The sequence below is a fragment of the Thamnophis sirtalis genome, unplaced genomic scaffold (assembly GCF_051295495.1).
Source record: "Thamnophis sirtalis isolate CommonGarterSnake01/CBP01778 unplaced genomic scaffold, rThaSir2_p1.2 scaffold_3, whole genome shotgun sequence".
NCBI classification, from domain to species: domain Eukaryota; kingdom Metazoa; phylum Chordata; class Lepidosauria; order Squamata; family Natricidae; genus Thamnophis; species Thamnophis sirtalis.
The window spans coordinates 120,574,537-120,595,602 of record NW_028261383.1 but is presented as its reverse complement, the minus strand read 5'-3'; the positions used below and the strand labels follow the sequence as shown (position 1 = coordinate 120,595,602).

The window sequence follows — 21,066 nt, the reverse complement described above, 5'->3', positions numbered from 1 at the left end:
ATTCATATTGATTAAATTATGCTGCTTATCCATCCATTGTTTAATCCTCAGTTTTGGCTTGTACTGTAGTTCACTAGGGTTCCTCTGTAATCTTTTGCAGTCATTTTTGTACATGTCCAGACATTGTCTCTTGAGTTCTTGAGCCACTGAGTTTCTCCAATGGCTCAAGGAAATTTGTACTCATTTCCTTCATTTGTCCTGTCAAGTAAAAGAAGATGAAACCTCTTCCCCTAATGCCTCTGATCGTTTCAGAAATAAAGGCTTGTGGAATAAGCTTGCTTCCTGCCAATGTTGCATGGATCTTGATATCAGGTCTTGAATCCAAAATAATACGGTATAGAATGCAATAAAGGCTAACTGTCAAATATACCTGACCTTCTAAAGCAGGGGTGTCAAACTCGATTTCATTGAGGGCCACATCTAAGTTGTGTTTGACCTCGGGGGAGAGTGTGGCCAGGGGAGACATGGCCAGCTCGATGTCACTCATGTCATGGAGCCCTGTTGTGGCCTGAGCACTCTACTAGCAAAAACAAGCTCCCGAGGTCTGGTTTTGGCTGCAACGGACTCTTGCAGCCCTCTGCCAGTGAAAATGGAGCTCGGGAGGGCAGCACGTGGCCCTCCTGAGCTCCATTTTCACTGGAAGAGGCACCACAGGCCTGTCATTTACTGTTTCTAGGGTGGCCTCGAGGGCCAGATCTAAGCACCCCATGGGCCAGATCCGGGCCTTGGGCCTTGAGTTTGACACCCCTGTTCTAAAGTCACCCATCCACCATGGTAAAGAAGTCAAAGATCTTATTGTCTGGGCTGTTGGTCTGAGCTCAAGCTTGGCAACTTGGAGCTCAGACCCACAGCCCAACTACCAACCCAAGGTACTTATATTCAAATACATTTTAATCTTGTTATATTCCATCACTGAACAATAGTAATAGCATTTAGACTTGTGTACTGCTTCATGGTGCTTTACAGTCCTCTCCATGCAGTTTACAGAGTCAGCATATTGCCCCCAACAATCTGGGCCCTCATTTTATTGACCTCAGAAAGATGGAAAGGTGAGTAAACCTTGAGCCCATGAGACTCGAACTGTTTAACTGCTGGCAGATCACAGTCAGCAGAATTAGTCTGCAATACTGCATTCTAACCACTGCACCACCACAGCATATGTTAAACTGAGCCTCCTTTCAACTACAACACCATGTTTGATTATTTTAGTTTTGCTGAGTTTCTTTTCAGGGAAAAACAAGCACCAATCAATTTTACTTGTCCTGTGTATTACTAGAACAGTATTTGACAGTAACTCACAGCAGAAACAATAGAAGCAGATTAGAAATTGGCAATGAAACCACACTACCACATACCACAAATTTTCACACCAGTAAGTGTTCTGCTAACTCTAGAATGGGTGCATAGTTCTCTACTCAGCAATGAGTAGATCTTTATCTACTCAGCAATGAGTAGATCTTTATTTTGCTTCACTGACTCTTGATTAAATCATGTACTTTTGAACCAACTTGTTCACCCTAAAGGCATAGCTCAAGGCCTGTTATCTGAAAAATAATCTTGGAAAGTCTATGTCACAGCGAAGTCTTTTTACTGTAAAATATATATTAACAGTAAAAATGTTACCAAGCTAAGAGGCAGAATTCAACAAATTGAAATTGTTCCTATCCACATTAACCCATGGTTGCAAGTTCTAACATGATACCATACTTGCCTTCTCAGTGATATAATATTGTCTTTTGTGCTCTACACACACACACACACACACACATACACACACACAAACACACACACACAGACAGATCAGCACCAGGAAATTCATCCCAGCAAGGCATTTCATCTTCCCATTTGAACAGGAAAGACCACCCAGATGAAAACATTCCTTGTAACAACTTTTGTCATTGTTAAATGTAGCTGGCAGCTTTAAGTGGCTTAAAAATTGGCATTCTTAAATGGCTATAATGGAATCAATGTTCCACAGCTGTGATACTTCAGCTAGAGAAGCATCTTTCTCATTTTCCTGGCTAAATTATGCTTATTTATTAGTGAAGTGTTTATATTTATCTACCAAACTCTGTTCCCTAGAGAAGAGATGGGGGGGGTATCATAATTGTGGGCCCCCTTAAGTGCAAATACCTTTTAGAAAAGCAATAATTATACAGTATATTATACTGTTAAAGGTATTATGTGTTTTCTATTAATTTAAGGAGAGTGCTACATTTTTGATCTACTCAAGTCTTATACAGTATGCATTAATTGTTTTCACAGCTTTGGAAAATGCCAGGATTCTTCAGTATTGCTTGCTCACTCTCATAGTATTTGAGAAATAATAGGATGGAAGAGTTGTTTTAAGTGGGGAAAGGAGAGAAATTAATTTTTCGGTGAACTTAATATAGGAATCCTGACTGCAACATTCTCTTTCTAAAGGGATCATATGATCATAATTACAGTGGAAATGTGGTACCTTTCTTTTACTTTTATTTGTTAAAAGGCTTGTACTGGTATGTTATATTCAGAGTTTCTCTTCTTTTCTTCTTCAGAACTGAAGAAGCTTCTTGGATGAGAAGTGAAATGTCTTCAAGGAAAAACAAAGAAAGTCCAGTTGCCTCTTGAAAAAGCACCTTTGGGACATCCATGACATGGATGACTGAGTATCTCCACAGACACTCACAGCTTAGTAACAGTGGTAACTAGGTTCTTCCATTACTGTTGAGCTATTTGGTAGATTTGCTATACATTGGGGGATGGGGGAAGGGTTCCACCACTATGTGATTATGTCACAACATTGTGTAGTCATTAGTTTCTGTCCACTTCTAGTCAGATAGAGTTGGACTTAGTAACATTTCCAGTACTGATCTCCTCAGTGTTCTTGGTATTCAGACAAAGACAAAGCGAGCGAAATTTTCCTTCAACGTGACTTCACTAAAAGGGCAAAATATTTTAATTCAATAATTAAAACCAATTTGATGAATGAAATTCTCTATGGGAGCAAGCAATTCCTGTTCAGAAAAGAGGTGTGATCTCAAACAAAATGATAGCTTTAAGGCTAGCATTCATTTTTTGCCCTAACCTGATTTTGGTGCAATATGAGGGAATGCAAGTAAGTTAAGGCAGGTTTTGTGTGCACAAATATTTTGCATGTTATTTATTGTACAAATGTTTGGACTGCCCTGCCACTGAGAATATTGAGGTGATGGACTAATACAGTACAAAATTGTTACTTACTGTTCAAAAATTGTTTTTTGAACAGTAAGACCAGAAATTGTTTTCCTCATTTAAAAACTCAAGTAAAAAAATAATCTGGGTAGGACAAAATCAATCAAGTGAGTCTCTTTTAAAATTAGGAGAAATTGGGAACTTTCATCATGGGGGACTAGGTTTTGCTTTTGCTGTAATGTGAATGAATGCCTTAAATCAATTGGAAGGTTAATGTATCTATTTATTTATTTTTATTTCAAGCCCAATTATAGAGGGACTGTCAGAATCCATCTGGGAATAATTCTAGGTTTTTAAAAGGACTTCTATTCTTGAATCCCATGAATCAGCCCTAAAATGGTTCATCATATTACAGGTCAAATCTTAACAGTGGTGGCATGCTAAAAGGGAACCAAATGTTTGACTAAAAGAGAAAAAGCTAGGTTTGCCATTTCTTTTCTGACAACCATCCAAAATTCTGAGGTAATTATGAAAAGTTATTTGGGATAACATTTTTACCATGATACTTGGGTTGTTTATTGATCATTAAGGACAAAGAGGGTAGAGCTGGACTAAAAACATATTTTTAGTCATCTCCTCAGACTCATAAATTTCATTGTCTTATTACCATTGCCTAGATATCCAGTTTGGTATAGCAGTTAAGGTGCTGACTGAGAGAGCAGGAGACGGTGAATTCTAGTCCCACTTTACACGTGAAAGCCAGTTGGGTGGCTTTGGGCCAATCATTTCCTCTCAACCCAGCCATCTCATGGGGTTGTTGTTGTGAGGAGAAATAGGAGGAGGAAAGGCCAAAGGTGCATTTTCAAGAGGCAACTAAACTTACTGGTTTTTCTTTGAAGACGTTTCATTTCTCATCCAAGAATTTTCTTTAGCTCTGAGCTTCTCTTGAAGTGAAACGTTTTCAAAGAAGAAAGTCCAGTTGCCTCTTGAAAAAGCATTTTTAGGACAACCTAGACCTGGATGACTGAGAATCTCCATAAACAGGAAGGAGTATTATGTGTTTTCTCCCCCTTATAAGTTACTTATAAAGTAATGAAGATGAGATAAAAATCTACTAAATAAATAAATTGCTTTTATACGGATGTTTTTGGTTAACGTTTCCGCTAATTGGATAATATACACCCACATATACCACAGCTGAGATGAAAGTGCCTAATTAAAATGCAAATTAAAAACTGCGAACTCAGAACACTTTGAGATTGTGCATGTATTTGGGACAGACTCAAAATACAGATTAGCTCCTTAATCTTCAAGGATTGATTCCATTAACTAATGTTGTTAGTCTGAAAAGATTTTGAGTGCTCTAAAGAAAAAATGGCAAGAAACGCTCCAGCATTGATTACAGCACAAACATTCAACTAAATTTGTAGCAATACCAAATCACAAAGAGCTCTGAGAAAACACCAGCATCCTGGGATCTGGCCTCACTGAGTACACATATAGATCAATCGTGGGATTCAATTTTTTTTACTACCAGTTCTGTGGGTGTGGCTTGGTGGGCATGGCAGGGGAAGGATACTGCAAAATCTCAGTTCCCTCCCCACTCCAGGGGAAGGTTACTGCAAAATCCCCATTTCCTCCTGATCAGCTGGGTGTCAGGCCTGCAATTAAATTCCTTTTTAGGATATTTGGCCTGCCACACTCTCTATTATTTCATTATGCTGTTTCATTAGTGTACTAATTGGGAGGGGGAATAGAAAGAAGTAGAATCGTGGAATGTGTTGTTGTCATTCTTTTCTAGAAGCCCAGGGTCATCTTTTGTCTCCACACCTCTGAATCTGTCCGGAACTAGATTGGTGGAAATGCCAGTGTGGCTGAAGAAGATTGGACCATGTGATGGATTTATGGGTGTGGGATCATGAACTTTCAACTGGGTGGAATCCCAGGAAGCTTTAATTTGGATTTCCACAGATGTGCCAACATGTCTGTCTTATTAAATTGAAACTTTAAGGATAGCTCTGCCTTGGACTCTGATTTAATTCTGCATGATATTTGGAACACTGATACTGGGATTCTCTGAGGCAGAGAATAGAAGGGGGCGGGCCAGTCAGAGATGGTATTTACTGGTTCTCCAAAGTACTCAAAATATGCGCTACTGGTTCTCCAGAACTGGTCAGAACCTGCTGAATACCACCTCAGATACAGATCACTAGTGGGTGAATAGACAACTTTGCTAAATTCCTTTGGCCTTTTGCACGCAGCATTTTCCTGACTGCCTATCCTGTAAAAAAAACCCAAATAATTATTGTTCAACATCATAAAGCTGTTCTTATACACCACAGTCAAATATCTAATACCCCCTAAAAAAGGAAATATCACAGTATTTTTACAATTCTTGCATAACCAAAATTGAAAATAATTTTACTCTGTCTATACAGAGTAGACAATAGATATTGCATTTGCCTTTGTGGCATGTGGGTGTTTCTTAATTCAAATAATATTTAACAAAGGTAATATCTTTGTGGGAAAGACAGGTCCTGGCTGTTACAGCTGTGGACCAAGGGTTGAGCAATTGTAATAATAAAGCTCTATACTTTTTCCTCTAAACATTGTAAGAATGGACAGGAAATCCTGTCACAATGAATCACAAAGGCCTCAGGATCATAATTAAGCAAAAAACAAACAGGAAAAATCATAGGAACAGGTTTAAGTAAGGAAACGACACCCTGTTAGTCAAAGGCTCTAAAGTTGGGCATGCACACCAGAAAAGTTACTAACTTGAATATCGAACTAAAAATTCTGCAACAGATTTCAGTGAAGAAAAGCTGTCAAAAAGAAGAAAATAAATAAAAATGGAAAGTATGTGTTTCAATAGGAACTTTTAGAAGAATTAAATAACTTCCCATCAACGTAAAACAAATATATATATATATATATATATATATATATATATATATATATATATATATATATATATATATATATATATATATATATATATATATATATATATATATATATATATATATATATATATATATATATATTTTTTTTCAGAATCTTTGAAGTTAATTTTATCACATAGCACAGCCAGTTTGGTCTAGCAGTTAAGATGCTGGACTATGAGTAAGAAAAGTTCAGTTCTAGTCTGACTTAAGGCCTGAAGCCATTTGGATGTCTTTAAGCCAGTCATCCTTTCTCTGCCATCGGAAGACAGCAAGGGCATACCACTTCTGAAAATGTTGTCAAGAAAGTGCATTGATCTGTCTATAAAATCACCAGGAGTTAAGATTGTCTGAAAGGTACACACACATGTAGACATATTCTTCCTCTGGGATGATGGCTATTGCCAAGAGGGCAGCCCCTTCTAGAGGGAAAACTCTGCTGTGACTAGAACCGGTTTGGGTGGCATTGCAGGCCGAGTTACTACCTACTTGACCAAACCAGTCTTAACTGGTAGGAACCTACCTCTGGAGTGGGGGGGGGGGTCACATGCACATTGCATTATGGGTGTGCACATGGACATGCTTTCAAGACGCAACAACAAAAAGTTTAGCCATCACTGTTCCAGAGGATACATGTAATTGGCAATATTACCTCTGTGGTATGATTATCAAAAAGGATGCAGAAAACAGAGGACAATCAGTAACATCTCCCCATCATTTGTTTTATCCAGGTCTGACCAGATCTGGATGCTATTATTGAAGTCCCTTATTTTAGCCTCAATTCCAGGAACAACTCTTCTAAGCGGATTGCTGACTTGGGCTGTGTTTGTAGATTGCTGGATCATTTGAATGCAAATGAAGGACTGCTGGCTGGAGCAAGCCAAAGAGGGAAATTTAATAATGAATGTATTTTTGTTCCGATGCCCCCCCCCCCCAAAAAAAAACATTTGCAATACACTAATAAAAAAAGAAACCAGAAAAGGACAACTTTCTATTTTCATAAAAAATGTTTAGTCAAACCAGTGGATAGACACTAAAACTAACTAAAAAACACATGCCTTGGTTTATCCTACTCGATCTCTGGCTCTACTTTAATATCTATCAATTATATTCTAATCGTGCATACAAAAGACACATTCAGTGTATTTAAATAAAAAACTGCTTTATGTTAACATTGCTAGGCCTTTTATGAAACATATCAAAAATAAACAAATGAAATATATTTCAAATGCATTGGGTTGTACAGTCTCGGATTAGCCAAGTGACTTTTGAAAATCTATTCTCCCACTGGAAGAAGGATAGCTATGTGCCCTACTTTACAGAAGACAGTCCTTTTCTTGAAGGCATCCTTTCAGTTCTGCTTGTACAGAACTATCTGAAAGGAATATAGATAACTGAACTCTCCATCAATTCCGGCCAACTGCTTTCAAAGGCTTACAAATTACTTTTCCTGTCTACAGAGGGATGTGTTTTATATTTTTCTATTGGCTTGGCAGTAACACATGTAAAATTATCTGGGGAGGATTGTGAACCACAAGTTAAAGATCAGTCAACATTGCAATTGTTGCAAAGCAAATGGCATTCTGGGATGCATAGAGTTCAGATCACGGGAAGCAATTCTTCTACCCTTCACTGCCATGGATAGCATCTTACTTGGAATTCTCCATCCAGTTCTGGGCACAGTAGTCAAAAAAGGACAGTGACAGATTTGAATAAGTTTGTAGGAAGGCTCCCAAATTAGTGAATGTCTGTAAACCAAGCCTTGTGAGAAATAGTGTATTTTTAACTTATAGAAAATAAATTTAAAGAAAGATATAACTTTTCCAAAAAAAAAAAAAAAGTAAGGGTTGTAAGGGGCTTGTCTGGTAATGGCCTTGGACAAGATTAGAGGTAACGGGGTAAGACTACAAGAAAACAGGTGAAAGCTAGACATCAGGATTTCTTGGTTGTATGTTGTCCATCAGAGGAACAGACCCATATATAAAGTGATGAGTTCTACCTTGCTGGAGGTTTTCATACAGAGATTAGATGGTTATTAGCTACTAGATGAGACCTGATGATCTTTAAGTTCCTTTTTTACTTATAATTATATTATTACAGACTGAGCCATGTGGTGCAGAGGTAGAATGTAGTACTGCAGGCTAACTCTGCTCACACTGGCAGGAATCCAATCAAGATTGAGTCAGCCTTCCATCCTTCTGAGGTTGGTAAAATGAGGACCCAGACTGTTGGGGTCAATATGCTGACTCTGTAAACCACTTAGAGAGGGCTGTAAAGCACTGTGAAGTGGTATATAAGTCTAAGTGCTATTGCCATTATCAGATCTATTGTGTGGAAATCTTCATTATTCAAAACACTTCCCAAGAATGACTATAAATTATGAATACTGTTTTTAAATACCTGTGTTATTGAAATTTGTATTCCCCTTTGGCATCTTTCTTGCTGATTATGTAAATGGAAACTTTTTTGGAAATACAAATTAGAGTTCAAAATATACCTGAGAATGTGTTTCAGGTCATCAGTCAATAGCCAAACATTGAGTCAATATTCTACAGAGATAGGAATGCTATGAAGAAATAAGAAATACAATTCTCCTAACCACAGGCTTCATTTTCCAACACAATAATACAAAAGGATATTGAAATTAAGATTGTCGTTAGCCCTAAAGTTGGAGGTGACTATTGAATGAGTCTGAGAAGTGTTCTACATGAATAGGTTCTATTTCATAATCCCAAAATCCACAGGTAAATCTGACAGTGCACTGTGACTTTTGTTTACTGGCATTACAGTGTGACTGTACCACCAAAAAATAAAAATAAATAAAAAAAGCTTAAACAAGGGCACAGTGTTTTCTATGGAAGAAAAAAAGGTGCTTTTCAGTTTTAAGGAAGGGCTGGGGAAAGGAGACTGATGCATAGAAAGATTGGAGAAAAGAGCTGACCTCTCATATGATGTTCTAAAATCAAACTGCTCCAGTTCACATAATTGTACAAAAAGAGGCCACAGGAATTTCTTCTAGTATGTTAAAGGAAAAACACCAAGTTCTTCACACAGTAGAAAAGTTACTGTTGCTTGCAGATTAAGAGAAAGCAAACATTTACTGTGTGTTTTCTTTTCCAATGATTCAAAGTGGAGGGGACGGGTTATTTGAAAGCAAATAGGAACTTGTTTGTAGAGGACTTTTCACCTGAAACAAGCTGAAATTGAAATGAAACACCAAACTGACCAATTGTTTTTAAATCACTTGAGATGTTGAACTTTCCAAGGTGAAGTAACAATAAATCAAAAGTAGAGCAAAAATCTGGCATTTCACAGCTTATGGCTCAAGCCAGACTAATTTCTAACATACTACCTAACAATTAAAACTTTCACTCAGATGAACTTTTGCATTATGTCCTGAGGGCAGGTTTTTTTTTTTTTTTTTTTTTGTTATTTGGAATTCAATTCTTCTCCTGAATCACCCCATTTTCTGACCTTAGAAATTCAGTTGAGTGAGACCATTACATACTTTTATTTATTTGGTGCTAACATTTTCCTAGAGTAATTGGGCACCAACTACAGATAGTCCTCAACTTACAACCACAATTAAGCTCAACATTTCTCTTGCTAAGTGAGACAGTTGTTAAATGAGTTTTGCCCCATTTTATGCATTTCTTGCTGCGTGAATCATTGCAGTTGTTAAGTTAGTACCATGGGTTGTTAAGTGAATCTAGATTTCCCACTGACTTTGCTTGTCAGAAGGTTACAAGAGGGAATCACATGATCACAGAACATTGTAACCGTTAATTGCCAAGTGTCTGATTTTTGATCATGTGACCTTGGGAACACTGCAATGGTCGTAAGTGTGAAAAATAGTCATAAATCACTTTTTTCCCCAGTGCTGTTGTAACTTTACGTGATCACTGAATCAGTGATAGTATTCAGCCAGTTCAGGTGAACCAGTAGCAACCTGTGGGATGCTACGCCATCCTGTATAGCCATGTTTTCTAAGCTGTGGGCATGAGTGCAAGCTGCATGTGCTCACATTTTTGGTGCATGGCGAACCAGTGGTAAAATTATGTGAAACCCACCTACGCACTGAATGAACTGTTGTATGTCAAGAACTACCTGCACAGACCTATGAAGATTTATGATGTTTATTGTTTTCATTGAAAATGTAATCTTCAGTAATAGCTTTATCCAAACTGTTATTTTCTGTAAATGGCTGGCAATTTGGGGGACAGATACCAAATACATAGAGAATAACAGGCTGGCAATTCTGTTAGTAATGTCTAAGGGCTACATCCCCTTGGTATGAAGAACCCTTGCTTCTTTCATACATTTTAATCAGAGGTGGCTCAGTTCATCCGAACCGGTAGTGGTATGGTGGCCTGGGTCACTGGAACTGGCAGCGATCCAGGTCTGCCATATCCCTGAACCAGTTCCCCGGTCAGCACTGTCATCAGCGCCATCTTGGTTTTAAGTTCTGTGCATGCGCAGAACAATTTTAATTGAACTTTGCATGCGCATGTAGCATGCACACATGCGAACCAGCAGTAAAGCCAGCCAGAACCCATCCCTGATTTAAATCCTGCCTTTCTTCCATAGCAGAACTCAAAGCAGGCAATTGTCTGCTCTTCTTCCACCTCACCAAATCAAGCCCTCTTTAGTTTAGCAAAGAGACATAGAGGAAATATCAGAGGGCAACTAGTATCAAACCTCTTCTCTTGTTTAACTCTTCCCTCATGCTTAACTGGAATAGAAATTCTCAAAAGACACAAATATTCTTGAGATTAAAAAACAGTAGATTTCCATTAAAATAATACTGTGTTTTGTATCTTATTATTGTTCAATTATGTTACTGTGGATATGCTGTCAGTGTCTAGCAATTCTAGGCTGCTTATATTGTAAAATGAAACAATTAGCATGCTAAAAACATTAAAACCTCAAAAGTCATGAAAATCAGCTCAATCTTGATACAATTCTATTGGCAAACATTTCTACTCTCCATACATCCCCAAGGATATGTCAGGACAAATGCTTCCTTATGTTTGTTTAAGGTATCTCTCTTTTAACAGCAACTAAATTCACAGTTACAAATTAAGAGCTCAGCTGTAGTTAGTTTCTGGTGCTGAACGTTATCATTAGTGTTAAAATGAACATAATAAGCAGTGTGTCTTTTTTAAAAATCTGAATCAATAAAAAGCCATACATGTATAACCGCTCTTCTATCTTCCAGAAACCGAACATGTTGAGGCAGGCTAAATTTCATGCCAAGGTCATGAGTAATATGGCATTCATTTAAAAATAATGTTTAACCAAGGCATGAATAGTTCCTGAAATGCGATAGTTGTTTTATGTAAAATATTGTTTTCTTTTTAAAAAAAAAAATCTTAACAGAGGTTGCTTTATCTGTAATATCTTATGGTCAACTGTAATGTGAAGGGCAACTGTTGTGGTTGGGAAATCCAGCTGTTATCTACTATTTTTGGTGAGCATGGCTAGCCAGAAAATGCAAGACTGTTAATTTGCAATTATAGAAACTTTATAGCAGAGCAGTTGTTGTAGATTTCACTTGCATTTCAGTAGCAATTGTTGCTATTGAAGAGTTAGAAGGGTTTGCTGTCAAACCAAATGTAGGCAACAGCTGGACCTCTTCAGAAGATGGGTCCAGAATGGGGTGATCTCAGAACTATTGATAACATACTTCCGGCAAACATATATGTTTGTGATCTGTTGGCCGCTAACCACTCCAGCAGCCAAATCAGATGAGGAGGAAGTGTGGGAGTCAGGATCAGCATCAAGGCAACCTGAGTACTTCAAGGGGAAGAGGGAATGGAGCTGTCAGAGAGACATAGGCGGTGCCTGGGCCATCCCATCAAGCCCTTAGAATGAGAGTGAATATCCCCCCAGGTCTGGAGGTGGCTGATGAGGAAGAAGAACAGCTGGGTCCAGTGCCTGATGCACGGATGTGCAGAAGGCAGAGGAGAGTGGAGCAGTGGAAATCTGTGGGCCACTCCTTGGGACGAAGAGCAAGCTTTGCTAGTGAAGCCCCATCCTAGCTCTGGGGATAAAAGGCAGAGGGCAGAGATGAATAGATGTAGCAGTCAACTATTCACTTCCCGGCCGGACAGACTTGTTAGCCTGCATTGAGAGAGAAACTTTTAGCTGGGGCTGCTGGCACTCCTAATAAAGGAATCATTGATTTAAATACAGAGTGTTTGTTGTGTTTGGGGACCTGGGTCAGAACAATATGGCATTGCTATCCAGAATTCTTAAATCAGATTCTAAGCTAGACGCAGGAAAGACATATCTTCAGAGCAGTGGTGAGTTTCAAAATTTTTAGAACCTATTCTGTAGGTGTAGCCTGTTTTATGGGAGTGGCTTGGTGGTCATGTGACTGGGTGAGAGTTGTTTGGCAGTCATGTGACCAGGTGGGAGTGGCCAACTTGTAAAATGTGGTGAAACTCACTTAACAAGGCTCTTGCTTAGCAACCAAAATGTTGGCTCAGAAACTCTGGCATTGAAGTGTGCAAGTCTTAGGCTGTCAAGTTATAAGACCCTTGCACCCCTAATCCTTTAGGGAAAAAAACCAGGGGTATCAAACTTGACAGCTTTAAGACTTGTGCAGCCGTGTCCGGGCAGGTGCTGCGCCCCTAGAGAGGTCACATGGCAGTGGCGCGTGGGATGCTGACCATCCCAGGGCCCGCCTGGTTTCTTCTGGAGGGGACAAGCAGACGGACAGCATCCCCCCCACCTCCCTGGCCGCTTGCAGCCTTGGCTGGGCGGGCAAAGGAAGTGGATGGGAAGGCAAGCATGGTGTGGACGGGCAGGGGGAATGAGCAGGGGGGGCAAGTTAGGGGAGGGAGTACTGGGCCTCCAGAAGAAGGGGTACGGGAAGGCATGCTAAATTTCACCAACCAGTATGCCTGTACTGGTGCGTACCAGCTGAAATCCATCCCTGCTTCAGAGAATATGAAAGGTTTCAATTATAGTTCTTCAATTGTTTGAGGCATGTTTTCTGAAACCATCTATTACTGGAATCCCCAAGTGGAAGGTTACAAGTTGCAGCTAGCTATTCTGCACATAGAATTTATGTTCTGCCATTAAAGCAGAATAATCTCAAAGAATATGAGACATTCTTTGTCCTAAAGGGTTCTTTATTAAAAGTAAATGGATATATGTAGTAATCAACTGAACAAATGTTTAATTATCTCAAACAAACAATGAACAGTTTTGTAGAGATGCTCTGGTTTCCCAAGAATAGTGTTTAATTACTCTACAAGAGTCTTCAAAGTTGTAAGTGTAATAAGTTAGTTAAATAAATAAAAGATTTACTGATAATGTAGTATAAGTGCTAAAGGCTTGGCAGTCATAGAGATATAATACAGAAAAGGAACTTGATTCCATGCAGGCTAATGTTTTGAATTATTCTTTTTCAGTTAAAAATATTCATTACTTATAAATATACTTTTCTTATCATACTTTTCTTTTTAAACTCAGTATAGATGCAAAATATTAAGTTTAAAGGAAATCATGGTCTAACTACCAAATTTGCTTCATATTCAGAGATGCTAAAGCCTTTTGGGATTGTATACCACAAAAGTCTTAATATATTGGTTCTGCTGATATTAGTGATATTACTATTTACCCCTGGTGTACTTAATTAGTGGACCAGCTGTCTATTTCCAAAACTCCAATCAAATCCTATACTGTGACATTCAGTTCTGATTTCCCCATATATGAACTTCAGATATAGCTTAATAGATCTGGAAAAGTCAGTAAAGTTCTTTGGAAAAATATTGTTATTTGTTGGATTGTTGAAAAGCCTAGTTACATCTAGCTTCAATAATATAATGCACATAATTAGCATTCTATTTATCCAGGAAAAATGAACATAGTCAACGAAAGTGATTCTGTTTTCACATTGAATAGGGTACAGTTATTGGTATATACCAAACTAGCTCTTATTTACCTGCAAAATAGTTAATAGCATTCTCAAGACAAAAACTGCTTGCTACTCTTTTTAGTACTTTGCTGGCTTTGGAGAACGGAATTTGGACCAGCCTTTCCCACTACAGGTATGCTACATTTGCATTCTGAAATTCATTTTTGGCCAGTGAAAAGTAGTTTTAGTGTCACCTTTCTAGAGGCCAACAGAATGGGGAATGTCTCTGCCAGTAATTCATGTACAAGGTGCAGGTTTCATATAAAGAATGTCACTTCTGTGGCAGTACATAAATGGCCATTCTGTATAAAAGAATGCCTTGATTGGACAAGTCTGTTGCTTGCAACAGTTCTTGCAGTTCGTTGTAGTTCCCTAAAGGTACTTTTAGAGTTTATGACACATTGGTTTGATTCGCATACACATTATGCTAAGCAATTAAACATGGTTGATAAATATGATTCATACAAAACCAACCCCAATCAAATCAAATCAAACTCATTTTAACTTAGCTCAATTTGTAAATTTCCTTTTTAAAAGTTTCAGAATGAAAGAGTTCTAGGTTTTAGAAGTCTTTCTTCACAAAACTCTGCTTTTCTATTGGGAAATTCTTCTTGGCTTTGGGAATGTATTATGAGATCATCACACTCTACTGATCATGTTTCATTCTTCTCTTCTGTAATCTGCAGTCTTTGCAGATATCCAAAGAACCTGTCAAAAAGTACTATGTAGTGAAGTTTTACTATATCAGCCATTTAAATGATAAGTCCCCAAGGTAGGTTTCCAACCAATACAATAATGTTCCTTCTGTGATTATAAACTAAGCCAGAAAAATAAATAGATATTTATTCAATGGCTACTGATGCTAGAAGAGCTTAAACTAAGGAACTTAGTTTTAAAGATTGTGTTATGTTCTCTCTATCAGTCACTTGGATTGTCACATAGCCTTTTTCAATGGCTGCAATAGATGATTTATCTCTAGGAGACTTCCCAGGTCATCTATAGTTCAGGATAGATAATATGGATATAGGTTTATAGGTTTATAGGTTTATTTCATCTATATGCCACCCTATTCCCGGAGGGACTCAGGGCGGCTAACAAACCCAGGGTCCCAGAGAGCTGTAGGAAAAGTTTAGCGTCCTGCTTACTTCTGTGGAATTTTATATGTACCTTACTAACATAAAAGAGATTTAATACATCGTATATGCTATACATCGTATAGCAGGCCTGTCAAACTGGCAGCCCAGATGCAACATGCTCAGGCCATGCCCACCGCAGCTCTGCAAAGGCAAAAAATGTCATAATACATCACAATACATCACGTGACGCAAACGAGTTTGACTTTTGCTTTAGTTTTCATCCAGTGCTGAATAAATAAAATGTAAAAATCATCTAGACTGAATTTTGGAACTGTTGGCTACAGAGGTCTTTCTGGAATCAGTTTCTCCTTACATGGATGCTATAATTCAAGTGTGTGTAAATGAATCTCTATTTTCTTGAAAAGAAATTCAGAGAGGAAACACCTGCTTGAACCTTATTGAACAATAAATGAAGAATGGAAGAATTGTGATCAGGGGATGGGTTATGTTTCTCTAATTTTATAGTCCCCCTAACAACTGTTTTTTTTTTTTTAAGGAAGCAGGCCATAAAATAAGTTACACACTTTTGATATACAGAGTTGGCCTATGTATAATTAACATCCTTCTTCCTCTAGCAGAGTTTGATTAACACTTTGGCTTACCAAGAAGTTGAGAAATATGGAGAGGGAAAATCTCTTAAAGTGGCATCACAATATTGAGAGAACATAGGCACTAAACCATATTTGCAGTGGTGGGATTAAAAAATGTTAGCAACTGATTCTCTGCCTGGTTGCTGAGTGGGTGTGGCCATGGTGGGCATTGCCTACTCGTCCTCCTGCACCACAGCAGGTGGGGACATTTTTGCCCTCCCAGACTCCAGAGGCATCTCTCTGGTATCTCTCTGACTTTCTTGGGGGCACTGTTGCATAATAATGCTTAATAATAATAACCATAATAATGGTTCTTTCTGTCAGAACATGTTCAGAAGTTGATGCTAGATTGATTATTGCTCTGCCTGCTTTTCAATGGGGAAATTCTGTTCTATCTTATCCCTTATGTTGTTAAAAACAAGGCAAACAATAGCTGAGGGCGTGACCCGTCAAAACCGCGGTAGACAAAACCGCGCTCGACGAAAGCGCATACCTGACGTCATCAGCAGCGCGACGAAAAAAATTAAAAATAAATTAAATTGAAATTAAAATAAAATTAAAGCAAGCTGATTCACATAAAGGTAAGGGTTAGGTTTAGGGTTAGGGTTACGTTTAGGGTTACATTTAGGGTTACGTTTAGGGTTACGTTTAGGGTTACGTTAAGCGTTAGGGTTAGGTTTAGCGTTAGGTTAAGGGTTAGGTTTAGGGTTAGGTTTAGGGTTAGGTTAAGGGTTAGGTTTAGGGTTAGGTTTAGGGTTAGGTTTGGGGGGGTTAGGGTAAGGTTTTCGCTTTAATTTTAAATTTACCACTCACAGCGCGATGTTTTCATCGCGCTGTGATGACGTCACGTACGCGCTTTCATCGAGCACGCTTTTGTCTACCGCGGTTTTGTGGTGGAACCAGCTGAGGGAGATAATTCAAAGATTTAAAGTGCTCTATATCTTCAAACTCCAAAGAATCAATTAGTATCATTATTAAGAATGTAGCCTAATCATAATAATGGTTGGCCTGAACAAGCTGAAATTAAACCCAAGTAAGAAAAAAAACCTAGATTTGGGGATTGAGGTCAAGCTCACTCTGAATAGGGTTTCCTTCTTCAGAAAGAGCAGGTTCTCAATTTGGGAGTGAATCTTGACAACCAACTATTTCTGCATTTGTAGATACTGGTTGTGGTGAAGAATGTGTTTGCACATTATTTCCTCAGCCACATCATTTTATCTTGAACTGATCCTGGAGGTTGCAAATGATGCAAAATGTGGTGTGCTTAAGCTGCTAACTGATGCAAGAAACAAGGATCACATGATATGAACATTGAATTATCTGAACTGGCTGCCAATTGCCTTGGTATTGGTGTTGAACTTTATGGCTTAGGAACTGATTATCTTGTGGCATCCCATCTCCCATTAAGAATCTGTCTAATTGCTCAGATGAGCAGAAGAAGCCCTCTTGAGGATGTCCCTAGTGTCACGTTTGGTGGACAAGTGAGGTTCTTCTCTGGTATGACTTTTGAGCTATAGAAATGTGAACTCCAGGGAGATGTGTTTGCCCCTCATTCTTTCCATTTAAGAAAATGGCAAAAAAAACAAAAACCCCACCATTTCTTTTATCAAGCTTTACTTTATTGATTTTAATCATAATTATTTTTGATTGTAATATTAATGGTACTGCTGCATTTTGTAGATTGTAACTTTGTTCATTGCTACAAGGTACCCAGAGGGCTTACATAAGTAGAAAAGTGGAATATACAGTACATGTTATTATCATATATGGCTTTTGTTAAGCTGCTAAAATGATTGAAGCAGCATAATATCATGTTACAAATAAATAAGATGATGACATAATGTGAAATTAGGCTGAGGTCCAGCATCAACACCCAATAAATCTGGGAAGCTTCTGGGTTAAACCTCAGTTACCCTTGTTTCTTACATTCCACATAACACTTTCTGAGGTATTACGAGAAGTATAAAATACTGGTTCAGCAATTCAGATATAGCTTTTGGAACAAACTGCAGAAAGAGATCAGAAGAGCTTATTCTACCTAGAAGTTACCTTAATTAGGCTTGTGAAGCACAGATACTGTGGTATAATTTTATTTATTTATTTTACTGTTTTACGATTCTCTCAATTTGAAACAAAAACGTTTCTGGCCAGCATGCAGAGTTGACTTCCAATGCACATATCAGCCTCATTTTAGCAATTAAAAGAAGAGTTATTACTGTTAGATATAGATAGGAAGAAAGAATCCAATTAGTCATGATCTATATTCATCTGGAAAGCTCTAGGCAGGCCCTTTTTCTCACAACCGATTGAAGCTCGGCCAAAGCACACAGGGGCTGGCTATGCGGAACCACTCCACAAAGGCTCATAAGCACTGTGGACAAGTAAGAGGGGTTAAACAGAGGTTCAAAACAGGCTGCTTGCCAGGAAGTCTAGTCACCTCTCATGAATGCCCCAAGAGTGGGCTGGTGCTCAAAAGTTAGGCTTATTTCTGAGGGTAGGGATTTTAAGGGACCCAGTTGGTGCTTCAAAACTTGCTGAGGCTCCAAGCAACTGTTTCACTTCTTAAAATTTCCTCTCCCCTATTCTCCTACCCACACACCAAATAAGGCTATTTTGAACCTGGTCCATATTGTTAAAGCTTGGCATATCTTTTAAGCCAATGTTTTTTTTTTAATTTCCTGAATCAACAAAATACACAATAAACTTTCCCAGAGTTCTCAACGAAGGAGCAAATCTATGGTCCACATACCCACTGCCTGGTAAAACATGGTCCTGCAATTCCCAGATTTTGCTGAGTGCCATCTCTCATATTCTTTCAGACAGAATTCCCTGATCCTCCCTGGGACACTTACAAAGGTCATTCCTTTGTATGTTTGCATTCACCCTTGCTACTCATCCCCTTTATGAAGAGGAGTAGTTACAGCATTCTTACAATTGTCCAGCCTGGGTACACACTGATGTAATGATTTGCATATATAACAATAGTACTTAGACTTATGCAGGGCTTCACAGTGCTTTCCAGCCCTCTCTAGGCAGTTTACAGAGTCAGCATATTGCCCCCAACAATCTGGGTCCTCATTTTACCCACCTCAGAAGGATGGAGTCATCCTTGAGCCAGTGATATTCGAACTGCTGAACTTTCTCCGAACAACATATCTATGTTTATTTCATTTCATTAATTCATGCGCGTTGTTGCTTACCCCTTACATTGTATATCGGTTTTCCTTATGCCATGATTGCCATGAGATAGTCTACCTGCTACTCATGAGGACCCAGACTGTGGGGGCAATATGCTGACTCTGTAAACCGTTTAGAGAGGGCTGAAAGCCCTATGAAGCGGTATATAAGTCTAACTGCAATTGCTGCAATGTATGCCTTTGATCTAACACTTGATATAGAGGTAGTCCTCAACTTACAACCATTCATTTAGTGATCATTCAAAGTTGCAGTGGCCCTGAAAAAAGGGACTTATGACCATTTCCCACACTTATGACTGTTGCAGCATCCCTATGGGCGTGTGATCCAAATTCAGACTCTTGGCAACTGACTCATATTTATGATGGTTGCAGTGACTAGCGATCACCTTTTGCAACCTTCTGATGAGCAAAGACAATAGGGAAGCCAGATTCACTTAACGTCCATGTTACTGACTTAACAAATGCAGTGATTCACTTAACAATTCAGGCAAGAAAGGTCATGAAATGGGACAAAAAGTCCCTTAACAACTGTCTTGATTAGCAATAGAAATTTTGGTTTTTCAATTGGGGTCGTAAGTCGAGGACTACTTGTACAGTATGTATAACATATACATATAGTATGTATTACACATACATATAGAGTAGGAGTGGACTTGATTACCAGCCTAATTCATACTGATGCCAAGTAGAATATTTCCTGCAAGCAACAGGAACAGTGTCTTTTTAGTCAGTATGCCACAAGTGCAATCAAATCCTAGTTTTTACTATATATTGTTACTCTATGCAAGCTAGGATCTCTGGAAATACTTTCCAAATTTTCACACTGTTATCAGCAATCCAGCAAGAAAGAGATACCTGCAGAATATTGACATTCTCCATTTGTTAAATTGTACATTATTTAAACTTTATGCAATGCCTCCAGTATGCAAATGTGTCTGCAACCTTATGACAAGTTTCTAGTCCTCAGAGTTACAGAGATCAGCTGCCTCCTGGAACCTTAAGAGCTCAAGGTCCATGATGCATTTTCAATGTATACATGCAACCTATGCACTGCAGAGCCCAAGAGTTAGAAAAGCAAAGAGGACGGCGACTGCTGTAATGTATGAAATAACCCAGAAAAGCACTGTTGGAGACTTGAGTGGCAACACTTGTTGGGCTGGTTTCTAGATAAAATAACTACCGTTTTAAATGTCAATTTGTTATATATACAACAAAGCTTTTGGCTACCAAAGGCTATGTTTGATCTGTCTATACACAGATATTTGCCTTTCTATCTTAGAATTTAGCATATGCTTAATTCACTCAGGGTTTTTTTGTTTTATTGCCAATGCCCTTCCTCTCCTCTCCCCTGAAACCCACTTGCAACTTTAAAGAGTTGAGCCAATAGAAGACAGGCAGTAGTTTCTCGTTCTATGCAAAGAAGGAGAATATTCCCGAGGAAATATTTTGCTTCTACTCACCTGTATATGATGTCTTTTTCATGCTGTCCTTATCCCAGCTGTTACATAGGAAGGAAAGAAAGTTTCTCCAAGCTGCCCTCCCTTGTAAATAATCCCCAAGGGTGCTCTGAAAGGGGCTTGATAATCCTTTGGCTGTAGCAGGCAGGGCTCCACAGAGGAAGTGCTCTCCTCTTACAGGTTACATACAGACCTAATCACAATTGCAGCTGGGCAGGGAATGCACAGCACTCCCATTCATTAGAACACACCTTTTCTAATCCGTGGGTTGTTCCAACTAGGCTAAAGCTGAGAGAGGCAGTTCAGGGAAGAGTTCAGCTGCAGGAGAAAATTCCCCTCTGCAAATAAACCAGCCCTGGCACACACACACTCCTCTCCCTGCCAGATGATGCCCCTTGCCCCCACCTGAGTTGCCTTGCCCCTTCTCAGCTGTGCTGGCTGCTCAGGTTGGAGGCAGGACTCATTCCAGCAGGTTCCAGTTCAAAGTACATTGTGGCTTGTCTGCCCGTTTACTGTAAACATGACTTCTTTTCCTCCTCGGAAAGGCCCAGAGAAGGCAATTCAATGCTCAAGGCTGCTGGTTGTGTAAATGTGTCAACCCTAAAGGGACACAGCGGCTCAGTGGCTAAGACACTGAGCTTGTCAATCCGAAGGGTCGGCA

The 21,066-nt window shown here is 38.9% G+C and overlaps 1 protein-coding gene across 7 annotated transcripts in view; it reads right to left on the bottom strand.

Annotated features, from left to right (window-relative positions):
• SEPTIN9 (septin 9) overlaps positions 1 to 20,567 on the bottom strand; it is a 275,134-nt gene extending 254,567 nt beyond the window's left edge. For 3 of the 7 annotated variants that reach the window (XR_015695999.1, XR_015695998.1, XM_087709856.1), the window contains exon 1: positions 20,409 to 20,558. Coding sequence is in view for 5 of the 7 variants with exons in the window: in XM_087709856.1 (XP_087565982.1) it covers positions 20,409 to 20,430 (22 nt within the window). In the remaining 2 variants the exon portion in view is untranslated. Of the gene's footprint in view, positions 1 to 20,408 lie in introns of all 7 variants that reach the window. The other 4 variants (XM_087709853.1, XM_087709855.1, XM_087709851.1 and 1 more) reach the window with 4 other exon arrangements.
• Positions 20,568 to 21,066: the final 499 nt, after the last annotated feature.